This window comes from Ursus americanus, chromosome 30 (assembly GCF_024610735.1).
Source record: "Ursus americanus isolate L20-20 chromosome 30, mUrsAme1.1.p, whole genome shotgun sequence".
Lineage (NCBI taxonomy): Eukaryota > Metazoa > Chordata > Mammalia > Carnivora > Ursidae > Ursus > Ursus americanus.
The window spans coordinates 16,696,562-16,713,871 of record NC_142156.1 but is presented as its reverse complement, the minus strand read 5'-3'; the positions used below and the strand labels follow the sequence as shown (position 1 = coordinate 16,713,871).

Here is a 17,310-nt window from a genome sequence, read left to right as displayed (position 1 = left end):
GGGTGGCACAGGGAACCAGGTGGTGGGTAAAAGCTGGCTGCACACCCAGGGGCATAGAGATCGGTTTTTTTGTTCTTCCGACATCTGCCCCGTGTCACATGAAGACTGACCGTGTTTGTCTCTCTCTCGATCACTTGTCCCCCAGGTTCCTCCAACACTGTCCTGTTCCCCTTCTCCCTCGCTCACTGGGATTCGGAGCTGGGCCTTCCCCACCTTAGCTCTTCTGGCTGTCCGCGGGGACTCGGCCCAGAGGGTCTCCCAGGCCGCTCCTCTCCCCCAGAGCAGATATTCCACCTGGTGCCTTCGCCTGAGGAACTGGCCAACAGCCTGCGGCACCTGGAGCCTGAACCTGCCAGTCGAGCCCGGGACTCAGACTACGAAATGGACTCCACCTCCCGGAGCCATCTACGGGCCATAGACAATCAGTACACACCTCTCTGACGGGCGGTGAGGAACCCCAGGCCTCACGCATGCCCCCGAGGAGCACAAGCAAGCAGAGATGTGAACTTGTGAATGTAACTTTCTTTCCTTCCTTCCAGAGAGAGATTTAAGGGACACTGTGAACTGCTCCTTCCGGTTTGGATGTGACCCTTCTATTAGGCCTGTTAAAGGGCCATCTGTAAGTTTCATCCGTCTGTCACTGGGCTTTCTCCTTATTGTTTACAGATGTAGTTCTGTTCACAGATGCCACTGGCTCCCGCCTGGAGTCCCCAGGACCTGTCCCCATCCCTCTTACAGGAGGTGGTGGGGTGAGGGCCAGAGCTGGTGGTGGAACCTGGGTTCTCTTTTTCACTGACACTGTCACAGCTGATGGCAGACTTTCGGGGTGGGGGTGGGGGGTTGTCAGGAAGCCCAAAACACTAACAAGCCCTGGATCCTCATGTGGTTTGCCTGGTGTAGCCTCAGTCCACGGGGCAGGTCTGCTGGTACCTGTGCCATAGGCGAAAACACCACTCCTGCTCTGACTCGCAGCTTTAGGACAAAGCTCAAGGTTAATTATTTTAAACGTTTTACCTCAGATTAATTTTTCAAAGGATTCAGGTTTCAAAACTCAATTATTGCTTCTTTCATTGCACTCTTTAATACCACGCGATTGTGTAGTCAGACACAGCTATGCAACCCTACTTGACTAGTTCCTGGTCTGAGCCAGCACGCCTGGCTTCCCCGTCTTTTTCATCCCCAGGACAGTCACCTGCTGCTGAGTAGCCACTGTCCTTCCTAAATGTAGAGAACTGAAGTGTGTCACCCTTTCAGGGAAATTCAGGCAATTACTGAAATAGGAGGGTGGCAAGGAGTAATTCTACCCTGGTGCCTTATGAATAAACTGGATTGTGGTTTATAGCAGAATTATGGTGAGAGTTAAACTAGTTTAACTAAGGGGTGAGGGAGGGACAAACAAAAAGGCTGGGCCCCTTCTTCTGGTAAATCCTTCACCAACAGGGCCGGCTCAGAGCCCCCCAGGAATCTGATGGCTTATAAACTATCCCACAAGGTTTTAGGTTCATTCTTGAGCCAAAATAGGAGCTGGGAATCTGGTGCCACAGCTAATGAGAAACTCCTGTAACAGCCCAGGATCAGTGTTCTGTTCCAGCCGCTCACGGCTTCACTTGACGAGGAATATGTGTGCACGTACACATGGGACACATCGTCTCCAGCAGCCAGGGGGTCCTGCAGTCGGAGCTCTATCTGTACCTGCCTTTCACCAGTAATACAATTCACAGGGGAGCCGGCTCCTCCCAGAACTTTCATGCAGAGGCTCAGAAACAAGGGGGGGCAGTGAAGAGTGGAGCCATTCAGTAGAGCCATCAAGCTCACCAAAGTGGCCTCTAGGAAACCGGGAGTTTAGCACAGCTTAACATTTATAGATCAATCAGAGGCTAAATTTAACCCTTGGCCTAAAACTAACTACTGCCTGCCTCATCTGGGGTGAGGGTTTGGTCTGCTCCCTCCAGCCATTCTTTGTATTCCCAGAGGTCACTTTTGCTTCTAGAATTTTCTGGGGTTTTTGGGGTGGTGGTGGAGGGGGCAAGCAGTCACCTCTTCACCACTTTAAAAACCAACGCTCCTGGGTGTTTTCATAGATTGTAAAGCAGATCCGACCCAGATTTGTGGTCTTTTCTAAGGACACTTCTTTCCTTCATTTTTCTACACATCAAGCAGGTTTCTCTATGTAATGAATGCTCAGTGAAGTGTAAACCAGAGAAGTAAGCACTGTTCTGGATTTCTCTTAGAGAAAGCTCAGCACAGAAAGTCAGTGCTGAGAAGTCACTGGTACAGATTGTCCCCTTGTCCGCACAGGAAAGGGGCCAAGTAGGCAACAACCCAAGTGAGTCCCCTCCCTCTAGCCAGAAGGGATGGGACCTAAACATCTGGGATTTGACATCTTTAAGCCAGGGGCACTCACTTCATAGCTGCTCACCATACAATTCTCAGGTAATAGCAAGAGGCAAGCCAGGCACAGCGAACTAGCAGCTCTGACCCATTGGCTACAAGGACAAGTTCAGACTCTGTGACAGAAAATTGGAAGTTACCCACCTCCAGACTGCTTCGGTGTAAAATGCTCAAGAAAAACACTTTTTAAAACATGTCCAAGTTCCCAGGACAGCTCAAATACATTCCGGAAAAAAGCCCCCTCATGGCCTGAGAAGAAGTGACACTGAGCCAATGCCTTTTCTTTCTGCTAGAGCAGGTTGAGATAGAGGAAAAGGAGCAGTGGGTCCCTGGGCTTCATGCCTTCACAGGCAATGAGGCAATGGCCCTGCCGGCTACAGCCAGCCCAGCACAGTCACAGCATACCCCACCACCCTCCTGGCCCCAGTGTGACTGCTGCTGGCAGCAAGAAGCCAAGCCAACAACCTCCACTGAGAGCCCGGGCTCTGAGTGCCAGATGGATAGTAAGCACCACGATCCCTCCAGTTATCTCTAATGACAGACAACAAGGATAGCTTGACTGCTCCCAGCACCATCACTTCCTTCTTCTGTCTTGAATGAACTTTTACAAACTAACAGTCACCAGCACCAAAGAATTAAGTCAACTAACCTGCCTTGAATTTTAGACCAGCAATCCATATGGCTTTATCTGGTATAAATCTTCTGCCTTTGATCATTTCTGGACCGTGTAGGAAAAAGGAATAGCAATCATTAAAATCTTAGGCCAGAGAACACTATTTTTACATAACAGTTTCTTAACCTAAAATCAAGGCCTTGAACTCTTCCCTAAGTGTTGCCTGAGATTCCTTCATGCTTTTAATTCAGGGCTACAACTCTTATCGCAAATGTCATGTGAGCTCTAACATCTCCCACAGGCTTGAGGAACTTGATAGTATATTATCCACTGCCTCTTAACAAGGACACATCTGATACCCAGTGTTTGGCTGGAATAAGCAGCACACTGTAATGACAACAGAGTAAATGGATCCATTCTACATCATTATAGGCAGAAGGTATTTGGCAAATTTTTATGTATTGTTTATGTACTGTACAAGTAACTTATTCTTGAATAATGCAAATTTTGCTATAATGTACAAATTGCTACACATGAATTAAAAAAAAAGTTTTCAGAACCTTGACTTGTTGCCACAATATTTAAAGGCTCTATCATTATGGTCTCTGCAAAATCCTTGCTCTGCTCAATTACCTGCTTTTCCCTCTGTCCTCCCACAAATGGGGAACATGAGCAATGCTGTGAGTCTACGGCAATAAGCTACTTTGTACATCGCTGCCTTGTTTTCAGCCCTCTGAGTTTCTTTTTAAAAAGTGTCTCCTGCCCCCTACTGGTAAAACAGGTGTGTGACTCAGGACGACTTCTGACTAACACTCATCTGGGTTCAGGAGATATTAAAAAGGAAGCTTACAGAACCAGCTGAGGATGTGGGATCTCAGTGCTGCCCAGCTCTGGCCAGCCTTCCTCCTTCTGGAGCGGACCTTTCCACCAAAGAGAATGTCTCAGTCTTGTCTAGAGATACCTTGAACCAGAACTGAAGGTGAAGAAGAAAAGTCATTTGACAACTAACCTTCCAGGATATTTAAGAAAGCACACTCAGCCCTCCTGCCTTGATACGAAGTATCCTAAAATAGAAATATCTTAAGCTTACACAAACACACACTAACTTGGTATCAGTTTTTAAAACTTTTTTTATTTTTTAATTTTTTTTAAGTTTTTATTTTATATTATCTACAAAGTAAAAGTTTTTCCCTTAACTTAAAAGTTGAACCACTGTAGACAGTGATCACTCCATCAAACTTGATTTATAAATAATAACCCGTCATTTTGACGGTAAGAATTTACTGAACCTTTGTCAAGTTTAGTAAAAGGGCGTTCCAAGTCTTGATTTTTTTTTTTTTTTTTTTTTTTTAGCAGTAATAGCAGCAAGAATCACTCTTGTTACTTCTTTTGCTAGCTGATGTGTTCATGACTTTCGAGGGTCATTAAAAAATAAATAACTTCCAGTTTCAGCAAGCAGAGCTGGGGTACTTGCGGGACTCTGAAACAGCATATGGAATTATGGAACAGCCCACAAGTTCCTAAATGCCTCTACTCGGTCCAAATTATCTTCCACTGCAAGTGAACTGTTAGCATTCCTATTGGATGTTACAAGAAATCAACATATATTTTTTTTAAAAACAAAATAAATGAAATTCTAGTTTTCTGTGCTTCCAGTTGGTAGAAGCAGTAGAAGGGAGGAGGGAATTTGGCCTTTCGGTTCCTCCAGGGCAGCCTTACAACTGCTGTTGGTGGTGGGCTTGTACTGTAAAAAAGAAAAGTGGATATTTAAACAGAAAACTGGCAACACCACACATTAGCCTAGTGTCTCTGCAGCACATGACTGTAAACTATCCTTGTGCTAGCTGAACAAGACTCAAAATTTAATTCACTCTTCTCCCTCCCATCTGCACCAAAAGGGGGAGGGGTAGGTGGGTGGGTAGAAACAAACCAGTCAGATGTAAAACCACTTCAGATAAAACTCCTAGAAGATTTGTTGCTCATGGGGTAGGAAAAAAAGGCCTTAACATACCCCCTCCCCAAATACTAGCCAAGCACCAGTATTGCTTTCAGAGTAACAGGTTAGACTGTGAAATATTGCCATGGCAGCCATCGAGTGTTAGAGCACGATCACGGGGCCTTCTCTCCCTGTCAGGGCATAGGCTGGAGCTAAGGCTACACTCAAAACCAATCCACACGCAGCACACTTTCTCATCGGTAGTCTTCTCCAGAGCTACGAGCAAACTCGGCCATGGTGGTAACCACCCCCGTCAGACTGGGGGCGGGGGGGAGGTGGGGACTAAGGAAGGAAAACGCTGCCCTGTCCAGCCTATTGTAACAAGGAAGGCCAACGGAGTCCTAAGCATGCACCAGCCACACAGAATGCTGCTGCTGCTTCTCATCAAGCCAAACCCTTACACCATCGGAACACACACAGACTCGGCTCCCGGAAGCCTCAGGCCCTGACACTGAACTGATCATCACAGGCCCTACTGTGCACACTCTGACGGGTCTTGCTAGTTCTCAAATGCGGGGCTTGAAGCGCTGGCCCTGCCTGCCATTCGACCTGTGCGAGCAGAATGCTTTGGGGTGCCCGGCGGCCCCTGCACACACACGCCTCACCTGAAGGGTGCGTCATATAAGGGAAATGCGCTGTTGTCGAGACTGGAATGGGCTGTAGTGCACTTTGAGCGAGGGCGGCCTGGGGACCGCCGGGTGGCTGTGTCGTCATTAGCATCATTGGCGCATGGGCAGTTGGATGAGAAGGAACCATTCCTGACTGTACATGAGCCTGAAACAGAGAGCTCTTTTACGCATACAGGCAACATCTCCAGCTTAAACAACATGTCAACTGTGTTCCCTTTCACTGGGCTGGGGCAGGAAAGGCCAAAGGGGGGCCCTTAGGGCCCTTTCTTTTCTCTGGGGACACTCCCTAGTGGATCATCAATTGACCTACAGACATGCTTCACCCTTTAGCAGGTCCTGCCAGGCTGAGGGAACAGGTGCCCAGCAAGCCTGGATAAAAATAAGGGCTGAGAAATAAGGGCTGCGACATCCTGGCCTGCCACACTTCTGATTGCTGGATTCTATGTACGTCGGGCAAGATCGTCACAAAGCTCAGATATCTGATCCGAGGGCAGCTTTCTCAACGTAATAGGAGGTGAGATGCAATGATGCTTCAGAATCTGGCTTCTGAGTGGGGCCTGAAACAGTTCTAAAGATAACCTCCCTTTTAATTAGGAAAGCAGGTGATGACAGTAATCTATGGATTCCTTAGCCCTCTCGTTTGCCCCTCCCCTCTGTTTCTTGTCTGCTCACCAGCACATCTCTGTAAGAATGAGTCGGGGCAACGAGAGAAGACAGTCGGGCCCCTTTACTCTAAGAGATGTGCTGAGTGGAAGAGGAGCTGCAGTAAACGGCTCCAGTGAAATGGGAAGGAGTGATGAGACATTATCTGGGCCAACCCCGTGTCCCTAAAACAAGTGATCATGAGTGCCACCTGGTCTCACTGTCAAGTTGGAAAAGGTTGAGCCAGCCCGAACCACTGGATCCCAGCTCTGAGGGGATATGGCAGGGCCAGGAAGAGCCCAGCCCTCCTTCCCTGCCTCCCATACTGTGCCCTGTTCTAGACCACCATAAGCCTTGAATGAAATGCTGTTTTTACTCTCTTACATATTCAAATGGGCCCATGGCATACATATCTGGACTTCCCTAGAAGTGTTAACCTTTTTCTCTTTCAGCACAAAAACACAAAAGTGAGGTTTTAGGAACCCCAGCTTACATGTAAATTCACGTATCTACTTAGCCACCAGCCTCTGCTGACCACCTACAGGACCCCAGCTCTCATGAAGCTCCTGATTCAGCCAAACCACGCTGGCCCACACCTGACGAAAACCGGCTCCCCTCCCCACTATCAAAGCAAATCATCCACTGCAGTGCGCCGTACTACAGAACCCTCACTTGGGCAGAGGAGGACGCCCAGACTTCCCAGAGCTGTGGAACTCTAGTTACAAGGTCGCCTTCTGAGAGTGAGCTCCAACTGAGTCGCATCTCCAGCCCCCAGCATGCCAGAGCCTCAGTGGCGCACTATTCGACATGAAATGGAGTTCAGTGAGCAGTCTAGCTTAGACCTGCCTAAGAGAGTTCTGTTATGAAAGCAGCGAAAAGAGCCATCAAATACAGCCGATTCACCCTTAACAGCTCCAGCGAGGGCCTCGAGGACAGTGTTAGAGCCCAACTTCAGTGCAGCTCCTTATGAAGATAATCTAACTCGGCCCTGGATTGCACTGGACTTTTGTCAGCAGCTGATGCAGCCAGCAACCACTGAAATGGCAACCACACCTTTCAACCATGAGAGGCTTACGCTGGAGGTGAGCTCCAAAGAGCCTCCCAGGCTGCTCTTTAAGAAAAATGGGAACACCTGAGTGCTTCCAGCTTCTAGTGACACTGCACCAATGTACAAGGCCAAGCCCTTTCAAGAAGTACAACATATGGTCAAAGCGGGTGTACTGATAGGCAAGGAAAACAAGGGGAGAGATTTCTCTGGAACTCCTGTGACTAACATTCAAGCTGACAGCCTCAGAGCAGTCACCTCAGAGAGCTGAGAATTTGTGAAGGTCCAACCTCCCTGCCAGACTTCTTCTGTGGGTGGGTGTGGGTGTGTGTATGTGTGTGTGAGAGAGGGATGGGGGGGGGAGAGGGAGGGAGAGACAAAGAGGGAAGAAGGGAGGGGAGGAAGAGACAGAATATATAGATTATGTACAACATACAGCAGTGAAGCTATATAAACAGCAAAGCAGACACAGGAAGGAAAGGACTGGGTTGCATTCCAAAATCAGAGGTATTTTTAAGGTCTCAGATGGGAAACATTAAAGGACTGACCAATCAGCAACTTCACCGACCCCATTACAAAACCACACCAACATTCATTTAGGGCCAGATCACATGTATTTGAGTGGGAAGAGGGAGACAGGCAAACGGCATCACACACACGGTTTCCTAGCTTGCAGAGCGTCTGGCTCTTTGCTGCTTATCTGATAACTTTCATATTCTACTTGGTCTTCACAGAAAGTTGGCTAAAGCTGGTTTACCTGAGGTACGTGGGCCATGTGGGGAGGATTGGTGTATGCCGGCTGAACATGAGAAGGATGGATTGTAAAGACGGTCTGTTGTGCTGTTGGGAAACTATTCTGTGGCGACTGCGTATTGGAGGCAGGGGTCATGGAAGGTGGGGTTGGTGCAAGCCCCGCGTGGTAAATGGCTGACTGCTGCTGTGGACTGGCCAGATGGAGAGCCTGAGCGGCCTGGTGCTGATGGTGCTGCAAAGCGACAAGGAAGAACTGAGAAAACCATTTCATGAATGAAAAGCAGTTAAGGTCATACATAAAGCTGAACTCCACATATGAAAGTGGCTCCACTGGGCCCATCTAAGACGAGGGCCAGTGGCAAGTACCAGAGAATGTACAGGGTGGTAAGGGCAGGGCTGGGGGGCACCTCTCGTTCAGAGACACTCCTTTCTGGGCACAAGCCCAATTCTCAGCCTGGCCATTGCAAGCCCTCCATCAAGCAGAGGTAAAACAAGACCACTGCCCCAGGGAACTGAAAGATGTCCAAGAGATCCTTAACTGCCCTGTTAACAAACATAACTGCAGAAGCTAATAGGAAAAAAACCTCATTGTATAATTGTCAGGAATGAAAACAAGAAAAGTCCCAAGCAAATCCCCTATATGATGTTAAATCAGATTTTTCAATTATTTCTAGAACTTACCCATATCACCTCATTCTCAATATGTATCTTAATAGGACTTAAAAACAGTAACAACAACAACAAGTCCCAGGGGCACATGGGGCAGAGTTAGCTGTGTGCTGGCTCCACGAGGCAGGGGTGTGAGGTGTTTTGATCACGTGGTACCTAGCACGATACTTAGCACTGAAGAAAACGCTCATTAAACAGAAAGAGGATGCAATTCTACAAGACCTGAGTTTCTCTTTACCTGAACAGGACTGGGTGCAGGATGACTTCCACCGTGCTGGCTCTGCTGCTGTCCCGTGGGGGTAGCTGAAGGCTGCGGATGTGGAGTATGCGGGTGCAGGGCAGCATTCGGGTGCGCATACTGCTGAGCAAGGGAGCCAGTAGAAACTGAAGTGAAAGAAAAAGGCGTGTGTACAATCGACACGTAGGACAGTCTCAATTGCTCCTCTATGCCTCCTGAGCTGAGCTTTCGTGATACTCAGTGCCTAACATGCTTTTACCAATCTGTGTTGACTCCATTTAAACCATCCATTTTCTTGAAAATCTAAGTGTGAAGTTATCACTTACCAATCAGACTAGCATTTTATGTAACACAGCTATATACATTATATTAAAATCTAATTAAATTTACTCTTAAAATAGTCACTAGATTTTCCTGAAAAAACAACTTAAGCACAAACAAAAAAATTCGCTCTCGCTTGCTCGCTCTCACTCGTGCGCGTACACACACACACGCACACACACACTTCAGCTCAAGGCCATCATCTGGCTAACCTCACCATGCTACTGCCTGGAGCAGATGCAGTGTCCCACGGGCACTGACTGCATGGGGCTGGGGGAAAGGGCCAGGTAAGGTACGTGGCAAGGTCAGGGCTCTATCTTCACGGCCAAATGACCATAATTGATCTCAGCTGATCACAGAAGTCACTCTGCCACTCAGTTCACTCCCTGAACCCTCCCTACTCAAGGATCTCTTTCACCTTTGCTTTAAAAAATCCAGTAAATGGAATTACCTACACTATGTAGAAAAATGAACTCCCTTCAAAGCATCCCAGCCTTTAGAAAGATTTTTACTAGCTAGAATAACTTTAAAGGAAATATGATGGGCCACTCTCAGTAAAAATGTGTTCATTAAAATAAGAACCTAAAGCCAATTCTTTATGGATCTCAGCAAGGACCATACCTTGATACCAAACAAGAGATTAGGTATAAATTCATTTGCTCATGTATTCCCAAAACAGCAATTGGAGAATCAAATTCAGTAAGATAAGTTCACTGCTTCCAGTGACTACTGACAGCACACGGATACAAATCTAACCACGATGTGGCAATGAGCTAAGCAGTGTTCTCAAGACACATCCCGAGCAACACAGGGCTTCCAGCCTGCTCTCAGAATTGTCCTCAAATCCCAGAGAAGCTAAGTCCATACACAGAAACAATTCCAAAATAGCTCCTCATGTTCCTCCTATGACATGTGAGCGAATACAGACATACAGGGGACTGACAGGAAGAAACAAGCACTGCTTTGAGATCAGGCACTCCAACTCTGGCAGTCTAACAGGCAAGACTGCCAAGAGTCACCAGCATTGGTGACACCCGGCATGTCCCAAAGAAATGTTATGCAGAGGGTTAGGCACATGAAGCAATTCTGTAATGCCTGACATTGTAGGGCCAAAGGCCACCGATAGTGCAGCCTAACTGGTTATCTCCCGAACTGTATACGTATGTATGTATTTTTTTAAAGTAGACTCTATGTTCAGCATGGGGCTTGAACTCACAACCCTGATTTCAAGAACTGCACACTCTACCAACTGAGCTAGCCAGGCACCCCATATGTGTATCTTCTAAAAGAGGCAAGGGTGAGGCAAAGAGCCAGTGCTAGGACCACCTGTGCATCCACTGCCAATGCCGCAGCAGGCATGAATATTGGTTAACACCCAGATTGAACAGAACACGTTCGTTTATACATCAAAAAGGTTTCCCTAACTGTAGGAGTTACTATACACTGAAACATATTAACAAGGAAAACTGCAGCAAGATATTCTCTGGGTGTTTTTAGGAAGAGTCCACGTCTGCCTTCTGGGAGCTGGGAAGAATGTGCTAATTGCTTCCCTTGAACTCCATGGTCCTCGGAGTCTATAAAGTCCGTGTCTTTCTTCTAATTCATTTGCTTATTAAGAGGCCATTCTTCACCATCATATTCATTAGGTTAACTTTCAGATGCCACCCCCCGACCCCCCCCCCCCCGGCCAAACTGTCTAGGCACTGACTTAGTCTAAAAGACTTGATGTAAATTTTGAACCTGACTCTGCTCTTATAAAAATGTTATACTCATTTTTCAAATTTATTTTTAAATAACTAAAATAGCGACATGTAGTTAGTGACTATTGATTACAAAGCACAATTTACAACACACTTTCATTATCACAGAAAGTTCTGGAAAATGTTGTCTAGAGTCATCCACGGGCTTTTTTTTTTGTAAGACAACCCCAGGGAGCCTGAGTGGCTCAGTGGGTTGGGCGTCTGCCTTCGGCTCAAGTCATGATCCTGGGGTCCTGGGATCGAGTCCTGCTTTGGGCTCCCTGCTTGGTTTGGTCGTCTGCTTCTCCCTCTATCTCTTCCTCTCTGCTGTGCTCCCTACACCCCCCTTCTCTCAAGTGAATAAAAAAAAAAAAGACAACTCCGCCCCCAATGTGGAGTTATGACCCTGACCCCCCACCCCGACCCTGAGATCAAGAGTGCGTGCTCCACCTACTAAGGCAGCCAGGCACCCCTCATGCTCCTTATTTTCACACTGTTAGCATTAAAATCCTCCCTAGCCCTAAGCTTCTTAAATGTTTTCATTTGTAACAATACTAAATCTCTCTAGGGGAAAGCAATTCCTGAATCCCAAACTCAATTTACGAGGTTTCATAAAGACAGAGTACAGAATCTCAGAGTTTCTATTTTTTAAACTTTATTTATTCAAGAAATGTTTGTACTTTTAATAACCTTCTAAGCAAAGTTTTAAGGAAATAAAAATAAATTAAAACTCTAGCTGGGTGCTATGTTATTAATTTTCCAACATAAAAACATTACCTCTCACAAGAATAATTATGCCCATAAAGTCTCATAATGAAGTAATTCATCGATTAAAAAAGGTTAAAATCTTGAAATTATTTGGAAAAAAATTAAAGATGAAAAATTTTTAAGATGAAACATGTTTTACTGTGCATTTTTAAAAGGCATCTCTGTGACAGTAGTTTACCAACACTGAAAGGCTTTAAAATAGAGTATTCTAATTTATATCTCATTTGCATTCATAGCACAAATACTTCAAGTACTCCAAACTGTGTGCAGTTACACAGGCTTTTGTTAAAAAAAAAAAAAAACAAAAAACAAAAAAAAAACCCCACCCATCCTAGGGAACTACCTAAACAACAGCGAACTACAATGCATTACAAGAAAAATCAAGCACATGTAAATATGCATCATTAACTGCAAATAAAACTTTAAAAGGTTTAGTTAGAAATAATTTCCTTTGTTTATCTTCTTGCTTAAAAGATTTCTGCTAAGCAAGTACCTCATCCAGGAACTCTTCCCCCCAAACATGAAAACTGGGTAGCTAAATTGGGAAAAATGTGAAACTGACACTTTAATTCAATACTTACAGAACAACAAAAATCTAGTCTGGTTCCTTGAAACGCCAGTTAAGAATGAGACAAAGAAAGGTGGGACAGGAGAGACATCAAAGGGCTGAAGGGCAGAAAGGTTGGAAGGGAGCACAGAGAGCCAACAGAAAGGAACCAAGAGAGAATAAATGAGGAAAAATCTACCAGAATCAGGGAAAGGGAAAAGGGGGGAGTGAAAGACAGTAAATGCTGGGCTTTACTGAGTCTATAAATTAACTGCTTTTATTATAATTATTATAATTAGTTCATTAATTTAGCTAAAGATTCCAAAGGTTAAAAATAAACTACATTTTCTTCAAAATTCTGTTTCAGCTATTCATTGGTTAAACTTCTATTTATAAAAATTAAGTTGCCTTCATGAAACCTGGATGAATTCAGGCTAATGAAAGAAGCATTGCTTTTTTGGGTTTTACCTGGTCCAGAAGTTTCCCCACTCACTGCGTTCCTTGATACAAATGTTTAAAACTCTAAATGTGTGACCTGTCAAATCCCCATAACATTAGCCACATTATAAAAATTGTTTCCTAAGCCATGATCTTACTGAAGCCAACTCAGTCCATAAGGCTGTGCGTTTAATTTTTAACTAGGTTTTATCATTTTGACCTTGGATGCACAAGTCATGAGAGATCACCAGCACTGCAAAACTAAAAATGAAAACAAAATCTTCCAATTTGATGCTAAATTCAGAAAAAAGGAAGTGAAGGAAAAATGAACTCTTAACGGGAGTAAAAGGCAACTAGACCAAACCATGACAAAACGGCTTGTGGGAAGGGGTGGTACAAAGCAGCAAATTAAATTACAAATAGCAGCCCCACTGTTAGTTTCTTTTAAAAACTAATAATTCCTTTTAGGGAAAGTTGTACTAAGGCAGTTAACACTTAGATTTGATGATTAAGGGCCTTTTAGCTACTTACCAGGAAACTGACTCCAAAATTACTATCAGAGACAGTAAGATGGTGAGGATAACTACATTTGAGACCTCAAATTGAGTACATAATGAAATGACTGACACTGTCTTTTACATACTATATATATCACATACAAAGTTTCCCTTTAATAGTATATACAGCAAGACTCCTTTTTAAAGAGCATCTATTAAAGGATTAAATTTGTTAACAATTCCTAGCACCAAATGAATAACATGTATACACTTATTTTTGGATACCAAGTCATGACACAGTTAATGAAAACTTAAGTCAAAATGTTTTCTCAACTTTTTAAAATCTGGCATTTAGTAGATTCAGACATTAAGTCTTTCTAAGATAATCCAAAATTTAGTATCTAAAATGTTAATCCCTAATATCCCTTAGAATATAGTATTGCACATGAAGTGGCTCATTACTGGCATACATTTCTGAAGGACTTCTGCAAGTTAGTACCTTTCCTATCCAAATACCGAAAGTCTATGACTAGCCTTATTTAAAAACTGCTCTACAAAATAAAGAAGACACACCTTACACGTTCATTTCCAAAAGAGCGCCCCACCCAGACTTTCTCCATTTAGGAGCCATTGCTTATTTACCTTTTCATCAGTGGTGAGAGAGGCCAGTGCTGCCAAACATATCAAGCAGCTAGGCTGTGCTTTCCTGGTGAAGCTCAAAACATCCTGGGGCACGTACCACCTGAATATTTTAAACCTTCTTCAGTCATATGAAGACTGAAAAGACAGAAATGTTTCTTCCCTAGAATTTCAACCCTATTCAATTAAAAAATCCTTGTAAGGATAAGTTTCTTCTTACCAGGATACTGAAAAAGCCTAATATCTTAAGTTTTTTGTACTAAATTTGTGGCTTGGATTAAAAAAAAAAAAAAAAGCAGTTCAGCAGAAGTTTCTCTGAATAAGGAAAATATTAGGCATTTCCAAAACAGTTGTCACATGTTTGCTTGGTATGCAAAAATTAATTTCTGAAGCAACTCAATTTTTTAATTAACTCCAGCTTTCTTAAGCTGGGTTGTATTTCCTTTTTTAAAACTCTAAATTATTTACAATATACATATATTCAACGATTTTGTCTGGCACGAGGAAAATATTGCTCAACAAGTCTATTCCCTTAACATGTATTCTTTAAAAAGTGTTTTACTGTTCAATTAAAATTAGTATAAAAAACCCAACTCACTGGCAAAGTAGAAAGAAGGGCTTGTCTCCTTGTTGTATGGTAATTTGGGACATGCTGAATTTGGGAAATAGAAAGGTAAATTAGCCTTTTGAGGTGTGCATTTTCCTAATTTTCTGGAAAGGTTGACATTTATTAATTTCTTTCTGTATTCATGCATAAATCATTTTTCTTATTTTACAAGAGATGACAAGCACTTTAAACATTGCTACAAAATTAAGCAAGATAGGACTGAACCAAAAGACACTTTTTCTTCTGTACTGATGTGTCGAGTTCCACATGCCGACTTGCTTAAATGAAAGGAATAAAATCATTATCTAATCAAAAGACCAACATGGCATTCCATTAACAACCTGAATATAGATAATGTACCAAAATAAGAGAATATTTACCAAGTTTAATTCAAAAGACTCACACAATTTTGTAAATCATTATTAATAGAGACATCATTATTCTGTAAGATATTTATTAGGCATTTGGAAGTGAACCCCAAAATTTAGAAACATAATAGGAATATTAAACATGGGTATAATATCATTTCTTATTAAAATGTCTAGAAAAATGGGTGTGTGTGTGTGTGTGTGTGTGTGTGTATGTGTGTAAGCACATTTGGAAGGATATGCAACAAAATGTTAACAGGTAGTTGTCAGGTGGAGGGATAACAGGTGCATTTTAAATCTTTTTACCTCCTGTATTTTCTCATTTATCTGCATTAAGCTTCCAAAAACAAACTCAAAGAGGATTCTGGATCTAACTCTCCCTGATGGCTTTAGTTAGTAGAGAAAGTTTTATTACTACTACTTCTGAAAGAGAAAAATACCGCTGCCATAAAACAAAATTAGATGAATTAGAAGACCAGGGAACAAAAAGTAATTTCTTAGGAGGGAAGGGGCAAAAGCAATGATTTAAGTTAGATTAAGGTCAAAAAGATGAAGTTTGTGATCAAACTCCTTTCTAAGATAGCTAGAAAGAGAACAAGGTCAACAACTACTTAGAATGTCTAATATCTAATTTAGCTGTTCAATAATCTGTCAGCATATTTATATTAAATGTACCAACCATTTAAAGACAATAATCAGTCTTTCATTTTGTAGTCATTAGTGTCCTTTCTATTCTCAAAGCCTTTTGCTATGGCTGTTAACAACAAACTGACGACAAAAGGGTGACATGGAACTGTCACCAACATCTGGGTGCATATTCTTTTGTTTGCATAAAAAGTTAAAAATATTTAGATAGAATGAAGCTTAAAAATAGACATAATTCATACTCAAAATACTTCGTTCCTTTGGGAATATGAAATATAAACTGTTCAAGGGAAAAAAATGTGAAATTAGCATATTTCTATGCAACAGATTTGTCTTAGTTTAAAATAATTACTTTTAAAAGTGTATTATCTGGCATAATTAAGTCTTAGAAGATCTAAAATAACGGAAATAAATTACTGAAGAATTAATGAACTTGCTTTTACTTGATTAAATTATGGCTTATGATGGCAAAGAATAAAACACTTCATTTCTAGTGTTCTTTTTAGAGTATGAAGTATCCAAACGAGAACGTGAGTAACCAGCAACAACCATATCAAGTCCGTAGCCTCATCCCAGTCTGCCCTCACCAACAGATGTCAATTAAATACAACCTGTGTAAATTGCAGGAGAGTAGTTTCAGATCTGGCTGAGCAATTTTCTCTTGGCAATAAAGAACTAGTCTTAATGACAAATCATTCCAGATTTCACTGGACATTAGATCTAGTGTCTTGTCTGCAGTATTTCTGATTTACCCACATTTGAATTGACTTCAGGGTCTGAGGACAACTACTTCTCAAATGGAAATGTTTTGGGAAAGTTATAAAAGTTATAAAACCATTAGCATCTCACATACAGTATTTACTATACAGGCTATTTCAAACCAATGAACATCCATCCGAAAGACAAAACCAGATGCTGGCAGTGAATGAACACACTGAAGAGAAAGATTCTTCTCAACACCACAGTATTACTACAATGTCTCATAAGCGTGGGTACACAAATAGCTACTCTCTAAAAAGTAATGGAAATTTTAGCTCAAAAGTTTTAGATCTTATTCCAAGGGGAGTATGCTAGAAAATGGGAGAGGAGAAATACTTTTTCCATTTGTTAAATCATAATGTATTTACCAGAAATATATAAAAAAAATCATAACAAACTTTTTCACTTAAGCCTTTAGCAAACCAGAAAATTGTTGAAATGTATACAAATTACACAGAAGCATATGTGATGAATACGCTTTTATGCAATTTCATACATACTTAGTCCTGGTCAAGACAAGCCAGTGACAAGCAATCATAACCAAAATCATAAGCCAAATCAGTCCGTTGGTATTTTTTTAAATTAAATTATGAATGGGTTTTCTGTAAGAAAGTTTCCCCAAACATGGCAATTATATCATTTTAAAGGGCACAATCCACAATAGAAAGTTTTAAGTGATAATGTGTAAAATAAAGATCGGATTTAAGTATTTTACAACAATGCCTTTAATCTTTTAACATTCCTATCACTGTGAACCTGTGCAGTGGGAGCACGCCTCTGGGAAGAAAGCACGAGCAGTGGGTTATGGGCGACAAGAAACTTTACTGTGCTGCCTGAGTCCTATTCCTATGAACCTACAAAATATCATAACTGTAGTCATTAAAAAAGTTTTAAAAGGTTTAAAAAATGAAATGTCCACATAATTACTTGTAATGATAATTTCTTACTCATAGTGGTATACTATTCATTTGTATGAATAAACTGAAAATTTCTCTCCTCCCACTCC

At 42.5% G+C, this 17,310-nt stretch overlaps 2 protein-coding genes across 13 annotated transcripts in view; one reads left to right on the top strand and one right to left on the bottom strand.

Annotated features, from left to right (window-relative positions):
• Nucleotides 1-4,354, top strand: part of SH2B3 (SH2B adaptor protein 3) — a 43,153-nt gene extending 38,799 nt beyond the window's left edge. For all 3 annotated transcript variants that reach the window (XM_045776856.2, XM_045776866.2, XM_045776847.2), the window contains exon 8: nt 146-4,354. In XM_045776856.2, the coding sequence (XP_045632812.2) occupies nt 146-441 (296 nt within the window). In that variant the 3' untranslated portion in view covers nt 442-4,354. The remainder of the gene's footprint in view (nt 1-145) is intronic.
• Nucleotides 1-17,310, bottom strand: part of ATXN2 (ataxin 2) — a 121,809-nt gene that overhangs the window by 13,855 nt on the left and 90,644 nt on the right. For 3 of the 10 annotated variants that reach the window (XM_045776782.2, XM_045776790.2, XM_045776827.2), the window contains 5 exons: nt 14,524-14,577; nt 8,977-9,122; nt 8,074-8,301; nt 5,606-5,774; nt 4,117-4,748 (listed from right to left, as the gene is read on the bottom strand). In XM_045776782.2, the coding sequence (XP_045632738.2) occupies nt 4,720-4,748; nt 5,606-5,774; nt 8,074-8,301; nt 8,977-9,122; nt 14,524-14,577 (626 nt within the window). In that variant the 3' untranslated portion in view covers nt 4,117-4,719. Of the gene's footprint in view, nt 1-829; nt 3,110-3,854; nt 3,978-4,116; nt 4,749-5,605; nt 5,775-6,994; nt 7,070-8,073; nt 8,302-8,976; nt 9,123-14,523; nt 14,578-17,310 lie in introns of those variants that run through there. The other 7 variants (XR_015722330.1, XR_015722329.1, XM_045776798.2 and 4 more) reach the window with 5 other exon arrangements.